This window comes from Dunckerocampus dactyliophorus, chromosome 7 (assembly GCF_027744805.1).
Source record: "Dunckerocampus dactyliophorus isolate RoL2022-P2 chromosome 7, RoL_Ddac_1.1, whole genome shotgun sequence".
NCBI lineage: Eukaryota > Metazoa > Chordata > Actinopteri > Syngnathiformes > Syngnathidae > Dunckerocampus > Dunckerocampus dactyliophorus.
Window position 1 is genome coordinate 7,522,044 of NC_072825.1, and position 12,108 is coordinate 7,534,151.

General features: G+C 43.0%; 1 protein-coding gene across 8 annotated transcripts in view; it reads right to left on the reverse strand.

The window, feature by feature from the left end:
• Positions 1 to 2,101: 2,101 nt before the first annotated feature.
• The window catches only part of lipeb (lipase, hormone-sensitive b), a 37,808-nt gene continuing 27,801 nt past the window's right edge, over positions 2,102 to 12,108 (reverse strand). For all 8 annotated transcript variants that reach the window (XM_054780816.1, XM_054780817.1, XM_054780821.1 and 5 more), the window contains 4 exons: positions 11,736 to 11,918; positions 11,253 to 11,431; positions 9,637 to 9,885; positions 2,102 to 8,822 (listed from right to left, as the gene is read on the reverse strand). In XM_054780816.1, coding sequence (XP_054636791.1) covers positions 8,439 to 8,822; positions 9,637 to 9,885; positions 11,253 to 11,431; positions 11,736 to 11,918 — 995 coding nt within the window. In that variant the 3' untranslated portion in view covers positions 2,102 to 8,438. The remainder of the gene's footprint in view (positions 8,823 to 9,636; positions 9,886 to 11,252; positions 11,432 to 11,735; positions 11,919 to 12,108) is intronic.

A 12,108-nucleotide genomic window follows, 5' to 3' on the forward strand; every position in this document is an offset into this window, starting at 1 on the left:
TGGCCTCCGGCAACGCTGCCCTTTGTCACCGATTCTGTTCATAATTTTATTGGACAGAATTTCTAGGTGCATCCAAGATGTTGAGGGTGTCCAGTTTAGGGGCCTTAGGATTTCATCTCTTGCTATTTCTAGATGATGTGGTCTTGGATGGCCTCCTCAGGCTGTGACCTTCAGCGTTTACTGGGGCGGTTCACAGCTGAGTGTGAAGATTCGGGGATGAGACTCAGCACCTCCAAATCTGAGGCCGTGCTTCTCAGATGGAGAAGGGTTGAGAGTGAGGTCTTGCCCCAGGTGGAGCAGTTCAGGTATCTCAGGGTCTTGTTCACGAGTGAGGGAAGGCTGGAGCACGAAAACGACAGGCAGATCAGGGCAGCATCCGCAGTAATGCGGTCACTATACTAGACAGTCGTGGTGAAGAAAGAGCTGAGCCGGACGGCAAAGCTCTCGATTTACCGGTCGATCTATGCTCATACCCTCACCCTATGGCCATGAGCTTTGGGTCATGACCGAAAGAGCAAGATCGTAGAGACGAGTGGCCGAAATGACTTTCCTCTGTAGGATGGCGGGACTCACCCTCGAACATCTGGTTGGTGCTCAAGACTAGAACCACTGCTCCTTCACATCGAGAGGAGCCAGTTGAGGTGGCTTGGGCATCTAGTCCAGATGCCTCCGAGATCTAGGACACGCTGGAGAGATTACATCTCACAGCTGGCCTGGGAATGCCTCAACTGCAAGAAGTGGCTGGAGACCAGTGTAGACTTCCTTACTGAGTGTGCTGCTGCCGCAACCCGGAGGTAGAAGAAAATGGATGGCGGATTAACTTGGGCCATATCAAATACTAGTACGTAGTCATGTCATGAGCCTTTTTGACTCTTTAGGGCAGGGGTGTCCAAACTTTTTCCACTGAGGGTCACATGAAAAAAGAAAGGATGTAAGTGCCACTTGATATTTTGTAAACCAACACATGTAAATATGCTGAGAAGTTACGTATATTTGATATACTGTAGGTGGAAAAGCACATCAGGATGAATTCCGCTCTTTATTTCCCATTTTTGCTGTTGTTTTTTCCAACATTTTTTTTCAAATATTTAAACTTTCTTCAGGTACATTTTCTTCTGGTAATATTATGACTTTATTACAATAATATTTTGACTTTATTCCCATATTATAACTTTCCCAAACCAAATTTTCCAAAAATTACAACTTTGTTTTGTTTGTTTCGTATAATATTGCAACTTAAAAAAAAAAACTTCAATATTTCACTAAAATGACATCTTTATAATATTACGAGTTTATTCTTGTAAAATGGCACGTTTTTTTCTCGTTAGAATACAACCTTTTTGTCTTAATATTTAGAATTTATTCTCATAAAATAACAGCTGAGTTTTTGACTTTTGTTTTTCTTTGTTCAATTCTATTTTTAGAATGTGCCACAGGCCGTGCTTTGGACACCCCTGCTTTAGGGCCACCATGTTTCTTACTGCACAATGCGAAAGAGACACAGTAGGGTTGTTTGTCTGTTTTAGCTTGTTTTAAAGGCAGTACATGAAAGCATCCCCATTTTCTAGACTAACTCAACCTCGGTAGCTCGCCGGGGCCATTTCAAATAGTTGCCTACTGAGCCTTTTTTACCCTTCAAGGCCACCGTACAGCTGTTTGTTTTTCTTGTAGCTTGTTTGAACTGTAATACATTAAAGCATCAGCATTTCTCAATTAATTCAGACAAGGCGGCTAGCTCAGGCTGTGTCAAATATTTGCATATTGAGTGACTTTTGCCCTTTAGGACTCCCGTATTTCTTACTTGGAAATTCAAGACAGACACATTAGATTTGTTTGTCTTTGTTTTAGCTTGTCATCATAATCGCCATTTCTGAACTAATTCGGACCTCGTCAATTCACTGCAAAATGAGACTTTAGGGTCAGTCAGTGCATTTCTTGCTTGATCATGCAAAGAGACATGAGGTTTGTTTGTGCATCAACACAGAATGCAAATGTACTGATACATAAATGTAGAGGAACAAATCTCAAATCAACACGAACATGCACTCATATATAAGCAATCCAAAGTGTACAGTATCAAATATTTTTTTGTACACCCGAGTGTGGTTGGATACATTTATTTTTTGACACAAATCAACAAAGACATTCAGAGTATGAAACCTGCAAAGAATCAAACCTGATGAACAGCTCCTTAGATAAAAATATCTACACAGATTATACAATGGTAAAAATACATGTCTTTTATATTTTTTAATTCACAGGTTTGCACTTGTGGTGTTTATGGGGAAAAAAGACGTTACTTAAATACAGCTCTATTTTTCCAGTCTATGGCTTGTTTGTTTACACCCTGATTAGCATGTTGCTATTAGCAGCATGTAAATAAAGGAAATTAAGTGAATTAGCAGCTGTGTTTTTACACTAAAACAGATGAACAGGAAAACCGGTCCCAACATTGCGATCTGTGGTCTTTGGTTCTGATTCAGTCCTATGACGCAGAACGTCTTCATTAGTTGAATTGATTCTGGTCCAGCAGCAATGACCTCCTTTGAGGGACGACTGATTTTGAATAAGATCGGACTCTGGGTTGCTAAAGAAAGTGGGCCTCAAATGTCACATCGGCAGGAAATGAGGCAATTTTCAGTATTCAAACTATTTCCTTGTCAAGCAACGTCAAAGTCAAGCAAGAACCCCAATAACTTTAGAAAAACATGTGCTCTAAGACGTGTGCCGTAGCTGGGGTCAAAGATCAGAAAATAAAATCATCATTCCACCGGTCTCTAACGCTGGACTAGAGTTTCATGGTAGTTTTGCAGCATGTCGACATCAGGGTTGAACCGAGGGGGAGGGGAGGGGGGGGACGACAACAGGAAGTTCAGGCAATATGCGGATCAGCAGCATTAAACAATGAAAACACTGACTCAACTAATCGACTGAGTGAAATGTTCTGACCACTAATGCGCGTTTAAAATTGAATGTCTGACTGTCAACTCAAAGACGTTCTGTCTGTAGGCTTGAAATGCTAATGCTAAATACAATGCTAACAACGAAGCAACACATCTTGTGCGTTGATCTGTGCTGGAAACTACAAAGAATGATGTATAAAGACATAACCGACACGCAATCATAACGTGATGCGCGTATACCGCTTATCCTCTTTGCGCAAGAGGGGAGAAGTACAATTACGCGAGATCACAAACCAGTTATGATGAATGGCAGGGCAAAAAAAAAAAAATATCGCAACAAAATGCATTGTTACCGTATCAATAAATCAGCTGATATCGATACTATTAACGTCCATGACGATGATGACGAATATTACCGTATTTGCCAGAATATACAACGGTATTTTTTTCCATAAAATAAGATTGCGAAAGACAGGTTGTCCCATATTCGGGTCCATACACCACTTTCAAATACTTTGCAGTAAATACACTTTGAAAAGCGTTCTAACAAAGTGCATTTTTCTCTTAAATTAAGATTCCTATTTTTTTCTCTCGATACAGCCGTCCCTTGTTTATATCCGTTAACTGATTCCAGAATCGACCACCATATGTGAATTTCTGCAAAGTAGGACCCAATTTTTAAAAACGGAATATGTTCATAGTTAGAGCATAGAAAACTCGTCTATGACTTTTTAAATACTGCTTTTACCTCCACCAAGAGCAGTGCAAGCGCAGCGTGGAAGTTATGTTTTTGCCGGTGTTTATGTGTTTGTTTGTGTTCAAAATAACTTTAAAAAGTTCTGATTGGATTTGGATGACATTTTCCGGAATGGGATATGGGATATGGAAGAACTCATTAAATTTAGGAGGTGATCCGGATCACCGTCTGGAATTAAAGGATTCTTTAACATTGCGATTCTTTAACATTTTCGGCTTTTTTGCATATAACTCCACAAAAAAAGGTCAGAGAACAAAAACACAGGACAAGTTTCCAACAGGTTCCACAAAATATCAAAGACTGATATTAGGACATTATTATAAGTAGGATTTTTATTTTGGTGAGAATCAAAATATGGGGAGCACTATGGCGCTTGGCAGAGGTCTGCACTCTCCGAGTGCTTCTCTAGTTAATATTAGATGTTAGAGACGGCCGCTGCTAGCATAGCAAGCTATCAAGCTCACCAGTTTACTTATTCTAAACTTAAGAAAGTGTTTCGTACAGAGTGGGGAAGAAGGACAAAGTAAGAAGCCAAAAATGGACCACTTCCACATGGAATGGGAGGAGAACTTTTTTTTTTTCCACTCGATCAAGTCGGACATGTCATGGCTGACTCCATGCAGTGCTAAGGTGACCAGAATACTGCATATACAGACCTTTTCCAAAAAATTTGAATGTCATGGAAAAGTTGTTTAATTTCCAAAATTCCATTCAAAAAGTTTAACTTTAGTAGTAGTACTAGTAGTAGTAGTACTTTATTAATCCCACAGCAGGGAAATCCACTTGTTATAGCAGCAAGCAAGATACACAAGTAAAGAATGCATAGTGACATAGTGAATACAACATGGTTCAGGTGGTGCAGGTGTTGTGGAGCCTGACAGCGGTCGGTATGAAGGACCATACATAGATTATAGATTCAGGGCCCACAATTTAAACGATTTCAAGTGTTTATTTGTTTATTTTTACGTAATTTGGCCTTCCAGCTCACTAAACCCACGAAAACAGGAATTCCAAAAATTTGAATACTGTGAAGAAATCAGCCCAAATTTTGCAGGGCATGAATGTTTTAAACTGAGTGTCACACACTAATCATCTACTAAACTCAAATCACCTGCACAGGCTTCCCCAGGTGTCATTAAATTGCTTCAGTTTGGTTCAATTGTCTCAGTTGGGTTCAATATGGGGAAGACTGCAGACATGACAACTGGCCAGAAGACCATCATTGATACCCTCCATAGGATGGGTAAGCCACAAAAGTTCATAGCTAAGGAGGCTGGTTGTTCACACGGTGCTGTGTCCAAGCATATCAATGGAAAGTCTAGAGGAAGGGAAAAATGTGGCAGGAGAAGATGCACCAGCAAAAGAGATGACCGTGGGCTTCAGCGGATTATCAAACAGGGAAGATTCAAGAATCTGGCAGAGATCCAGAAAGAGTGGAATGAGGCGGGAGTCACAGCTTCAAAAACCACCACATTCAGACGCATCCGGGAGATGGGCTACAACTGTCGGGTTCCTTGGGTCAAGCCACTTGTGAACCTGAGCCAACGTAGGAAGCGTCTCCACTGGGCCAAGGAGAAGAAGGACTGGACTGTTGGCCAGTGGTCCAAGGTCCTCTTTTCCGATGAAAGCAAAGTGTGCCTTTCATTTGGGAATCAAGTTCCAAGGGTTTGGAGGAAGACGGGTGAGGAACAGAACCCAAGCTGCCTGAGGTCCAGTGTGAAATATCCACAGTCCGTCATGATTTGGGGTGCAATGTCCGGTGCAGGTGTTGGTAAACTCTGCTTTCTTAAATCCAAGATCACCGCAACAGTCTACCAGAATGTTTTAGAGGACTTCATGATTCCTTCTGCTGAGGATCTGTATGGAGATGCAGATTTCATCTTCCAGCAGGACCTGGCCCCTGCCCATACCGCCAGAAGCACCAAAACCTGGTTTGATGCCCATGCCATCACAGTGCTTGACTGGCCAGCCAACCCACTGGACCTAAACCCCATTGAAAATCTATGGGGTATTCTCAAGAGGAAAATGAGGGGCACCAGACCCAACAACAAAGAAGAGCTGACAGCAAGCATCAAGGAAATCTGGGCTTCCATAACTCCCAGGCAATGCCACAGGCTGATTGCTTCAATGCCACGTGGCATCAAGGCAGTGATTAAGGCAAAGGGATTCCCAACCAAGTATTGAAGATTGACTTATCGTTTTGAAAGTACCATATTTTGATTGATTTGATGTGATCCTAATTTCTTTCTTTTTTTTCCTGCAAAAACTGAGAAGTAAATGGTGATTTCTTCACAGTATTCTAATTTTTTGAATTCCTGTTTTCGTGTGTTTTATGAGCTGGAAGCCCAAATTATGTAAAAATAAACTTGAACACTTGAAATCGTTTAAATTGTGGGCCCTGAATCTATAATATATGAAAGTTTAACTTTTTGAATGGAATTATGGAAAGTAAACAACTTTTCCATGACATTCAAATTTTTTGGAAAGCGTCTGTACTGTAACTTGCCTTTCAATATTTTTTGACTAATAACAGGCCACAGTCAACCATGAAAAAGAAATCATTTCTAATTAATTCATTTTTGAAAAAACGCACTAGAGTGAGGGAACAATGTTTGAACCGCGATTTAGCGAGGGATGACTTTATATCAAGTGCTGTATCGCGATATTAGCATTGGCATAATTTTCACAGTAGTATTGTATCGCAGCTTACTCAACTGAGAGTCCCACCCTATTGTCGTACGACAGTTTAAGAGCTGACACTTTGGTTTTCACAAACGACACCTGACATGACGAGAAATCTACTTTTCTAGTACAATTGAGTCACAATCGTACTTAATTGACAGTGTACACCCAGCTTAAATGAAACAAAAATATGCTTGAGTTTGGTCGTTTGAGCAGCAGGCGATGATTAAAGTGCTAGTACAGCCTCAGTGCAATCGACGTGGTAGGTTCAGGCACCAGGCGAGGACGGACAAAATAACCAAAAATTTCTACAAGCCCTAAAGCCGCTCGCAAACATCAAACAAACCACAGCAAAAGTGCAAGAAGGCGCAACCTTGAGGCCTAGCGCGCTAGAGAGGATGAAAAAAAGCTCAGTCTTCCTCCTCTTTGACGGTGCTGCCTTTCTTTATCAATCCGACAGGGAAATGTTGCGGTAAATATTTCAGGCTGACACAAGCGAGCGCCGTCTAATCCGCTATAGTAAGTCTTCGACTGCTGAAAATCCCTCTCCTCTGTAGCACTTCGGCTAAATCATTCCCCCCTCCATCACTCGAACCTGAAAGACGCCACCCTGCAGTGTGCAGTCTATCGCCACCATTGTTGGCAGTTACAGAAAGCCCCCCCACCACAAAACAATTTTTGTGCTTCTGTTGCAAAACACTCCCAAAAGGCGTGACCTCAAGTTATTGGATGCGGCTTGGAATAAGAGGACTGTGGAGAGGGAACCAGCAGCAAGGGCCCGTGCAATCTCTTTCCTTGGTCAGGGTCCTCAAGCATCAACACTTGGGATTTGTGTGAACAGCACGTCAGGCACGAAATCGGTCGTGTTGACAGAAGTGCGACTTTGACACACTGCGTGCAGTGTGAAGGAGCAGTAAGAAGCAGCCAGGGATTGTGCGGCTGAGGAAAGTGTGAAAATATACTCTTTAGCGTCTTGCCGCTGACACTGAAATACTCAAGGTTCCAAAATGCATTACTTGCATTTATAATAACCGGTGTGGGTAAATATTGTATGAACTAATATTACAGTATGTACTCATTTACCAGCAGAGCACTTGGTCCTTAAGTTCTGAGCACATTCAAATTGTGGAATCAACAGCATGTGGATTAACTACTAAATACATACAGCAAATAGAAAATAGGGTGCTACAGCAAATGATTACCAGGAAATAAAACTTCAGAGCAGCCTCTCCATCTGTTACACTTTTGTTCTAAAGTTGGGTTAATCCAATTTGGCCACGAGTCAACAGTGTTAGTGTCAACAACGGGAGCTGTATTGACGGCAAACGGGAGTAATGGAGAGAGCACAATGCACAGTTATCAAGTGTGATTTGGAGAGACTCTCCACCAGGACAAGGGGCCATTCAGATTGCAATGATTTGACAAAGGAGGGTTTTATCTGATTAGCGGCCTCAGTGAATGATGAATCACACGTCAACGTTTTCGACTTGGAGAAATCATCCACGGTGCCCTGTGTAGGCGAGTGCTGAGCTATGTTTAAAAAAAATCCCTACTGCTACATTACAATTACTCATGGATGACTACGTTATAGTTGCAGTATGGCTTTCATACAAGAATGCCATTGTTTTAAAGCAGAGGAAGAATTCCTCATCATTGTCAATTGCGTTCTCCTTCTGGTATAAGCATTTGCTTGCCTAAATTTCACACACAGAAATTACGCATAACTGTCGCATCAGAGCCGTAACAGCAGACGCGGTGTTTATCTATATTTATCTATAGCGATATTGGGCTTTCACACAGCAACAATGGGATAAATTCAATGAGAATGTGAATACTTGTTGGACAGCGACAATTGCTTTCAACACATGGTGTTAAACTTTGCACCCTGGTCCCAGAATTGCAGAATAAACTTACACACAGGTATTGTCCCGCCTCTGTTACGGCTCTGATTCCACCCCATTCCGTGTCATTGCCATTTATACAGAATAGCAACAGGTGGCAAAAAAATCTGGCCTTTACAGGCAGGTTGAAAGGGGCTTTTGTCTCTGGTGATCTTTACTGCTTGTATGAACTAGAGTCTTATAATATAAGTTTATCTAAGCCTCCACACCCCCAATGTCAGTGCTGCCTTGAGCCACAGTTACAAAATCTTCAGTCGTTTTAGCCCCAACCCCTTCGTCCAGCTCACCTCCGTCAAAGAGGGTAGCGGCATCCTCGGAGGGGGCCAGCATGCCCCTGTCGGTCCGTTCCAGCTTGCGGTGCTTGCGCGGCTCCGGGGGCGTCTCCTCTTGGGTGAAGACGGCGCGGATTCGCTCTGCGCACACATCGCCAGCCTCCCTGGTCTCCCTGGAGAGCTGTGATAGGCTGAGGAAGCCGTGGGGGAGGTCGTCCACCACGCACAGCGTGACAGGCTGCCCGATGTTCCTCAGGCGCTTGGCAAACATCACAGAGTCATCCAGCATGGGGTCCAGAGCACAAGCCTGAGAAGGGAAGGTGGTGGTGGGAGGGGGTGATGAAAAGCACATTCAGATTCCCTGCAGACGTGTCAAGCATCTCAATGAAGGGATGAAGAGAAGGAAGCCAAGTGGCCATCTCTCTTTTGTCCAAGCCATGTTTACCTACTCGCTGAGTCACTGGAGCCATTTTGAAAGGGACAAACAACATCTTCTAGGCTTGTTTGTTGGTTAGTTTACTACAACTTGTTGTTTGCAGTTTTTGATATTATTATAGAGTTTACGTGTTTTTATGATCGGCAAGTATTCTCCCAAAGATGCTCCTATTCAACTTTACACATTAACAAATTACAAAATGTGACATTGGGACACATCTAGTAAGTCACATAGCTGTCTCCACACAGCATCAGGTAATCCTTCACAGTGTGTAGGGACGTGGTTTTAAACATGCTGTACCACTGGAATTCAGACTGTTAACATCCATAGGTGTTGCTGTTTTGATTAGCGACTGATAACTATATCAGCATGCAAGCGATGACGTGCCGGATATCCGGATATCGATAAGAAAGCCTCTAGTCATCTGTGCAGGCCACTTTATGGAAATCCATACACATTGCTAATATTCTTGCAAATATATGCAGACAGTGTAATGGGGACATTAGCAGATTTGAATAGATTAGAAAGTGGGGGCTGCTAGCTGTGTCGTTAGTCCCTTCCAGTTATTCAAGCTCTGTAATGCACAGACAGCTAACACAAATTATCCAAATGGGTGATAAACGTCTAGCCTTTGTCTATGTAAGTGTGCTGGAACTCTTCCAGCTGGTGCATCTCTCTCGCTTACCACGATGTGAACAGGCGGAAGAGCTTTCAGCATGCTATCTGGGGCCAGCAGAGGGGAGCAGAACGGGTCCTTTACCACCGGCGAACTGTGCAACTTCATCTCAGAAAGCTGCTGCGAGCGCAGGGGCTCAAAGCCCATCGGGAACTCAGATCCCTCCTCGCCACCAGGAGGTGGTATTGCCACGGAAGGCAGGTCGTCAGACGGGGGGGAATCAGGTTCATTTGAGATGGAGAAGTTGACTTCTTCAGGCTGCATAAAGAGTGTAAAGTGTCAGTCAGTAAACAAGGCACGGAACACTTGTCAGACACATTTATATATTTGTTATTCATATATTTATCAGAGTCGTCTCCAACTGCAGGTTCTGACGGTATGTATTAGTTTCTTAAGCTAACTCTTCTACTCCGGAACTGCTGTACACAAAGGGGTGAAAATGTGTCAAAATGTGCACATCTACTCTTATACTATTATTTTCCTGACAAATACACCACTTGGTGGTGCTGTTATTAAACCCGATCAGTCAAATTGACATGAAAATTCTCACACAGCTCAATGTGCTCCATAAAACCCCCACTGTAACTTAGGGCGTAATGGTGTTTCATCCACTCACCACACTTTTAGGAGAGTGACAAGCTCATGCTTGTCAAAGTTGAGCAAGATTGGTTGAATAACACCATTTGCATCATGTTTATGAAACGTTTTTTACGTATTATTAGGATATACTGTGGTTAACGTCACAACACATTATTCATTATTCTGCTACAACCACAATTTGCAAAAATGTAAAAAAAATATGTATATCAAACTAAATACCAACGCTTAATACAGAAAACAAAAAACAAACAACAGCTGCTGCCGGCAGCGACGCCACGGAAGTGCGCTGGCAAGGTTATGTGTGCTATGTTTGATTTCCTGCCGCGAACATGCCACGGTAAGTTGAATGCTTGTTTTGTTGTTGAAACAGAAAGTGTCACCCTTGATGCGCTGCCGGGCTGATAGATTGTCACGCTGGAACCAGAGATGTGTCCGCATGTATGTGTGTGCACCGCCACCTCTGAAATGACGACGGTCTTCTCTCTAAGCCGTAAAATTCATAGGTCTTGCACCCTTGTCTTGGTACAGTCCATTGCCGTTCTCTTTGTGCGGTCCATGTATTTTGTTATGTTGTGTATCTCTCTCGAGCGCAGAAAATCTGTTATCAACAAACGCTGATGCTCTAAAATGACCCCGACGGCCCACAATAATCACATGCAAGTATCACAAGATTTCGTCTTTGTCGTGTGATCCAAGATGGCAGCGTAGACAAACCGGACAGTATTTTGGACGCTCAACAAACGAAGGAATTTTAGCAAAAATTTGGCTGTTAACCGATAAACATGCTAACCGGGGCTGACATTAACCGGGGTACCACTGTATGTGTTACATGAATGCTTGAATGTCTTTTAAAGCATTTTGACCACAACCAATAGAGGGCACTACAAATCCATGCTCAATTGGTTGTTGTTCCTGCAGTTCTAATTCTTTGATTACCGGTAATAAAAAACCTGTCAGCATCCTTTTATCTCTTTAAAAGGTCTACTCCATCAAGACAAAATTAAACAGGTTGCAGTGTGACCTACAGTGCGTTCAGAGAGGAGGGGCGCACAGTGGGAGGTGGAATTATGAATTCCCAGGTCCTGGCATGTCTGGCTCTTCCCAGATAATTTCCCAGTGTGGAAGTTTGAGGGCTCCGAGGGCACCGTGGGGTCCACGTGAGGAGAAGAGACTGACGTCTCTGACACGCTCTTCCTCACCGCATCTGAGACAAGGAAACAGAAATTCAATTGTAGCCTTAAAGTGGCGCCATTATAAATTAACTGCGGGGGTGTCAGCTAGTTAAGGGGTCACTGGGGAAATTTATGGTTGCGGTAATGAACAATTACTGTCAAAAGACCGTCTGTTCTGGTGAGGTGAATTGATATGAATGGATTTACAAGAGTGAAAAGCAACAGGGAGAAGATAAGTGGACCCTCATATGCTCACGCACACGCGCACACACACACACACACACACACACACACACACACACACACACAAAGTACACTTTATGTACAGTGCTTTACCAGTGGCTTGTCCAGACTCTGCATCCGTGCTGGGGGGGTTGGCAGCTCTGTTTGAGTCCAGTAAAGCATGGATCCAGTTGGACGCTCCCTGTCGGAAGTCTCGCAGCAGCAGTGCCGTGTCCCTCCGCATCATGCTGAGTGTGCTCACCTTCTCCACCTGCTTCTCCGTCTGCGGCTCATTACCTGGACCAAGAGACGAGGGATGGGGCATTAGATTAATGAGGAAGGGGTAGGGAGATTTAACATAAAAGGTGGAAACGTAATAAAAAAAAAGGTGCAATAGTAAACAAATGTGCTGATTCAATGCCGCCAGAGGCAATTTGTTATTGTTTGTACAGATAACAACAAGGAGGAAATAAAAAAGTAATAGTTA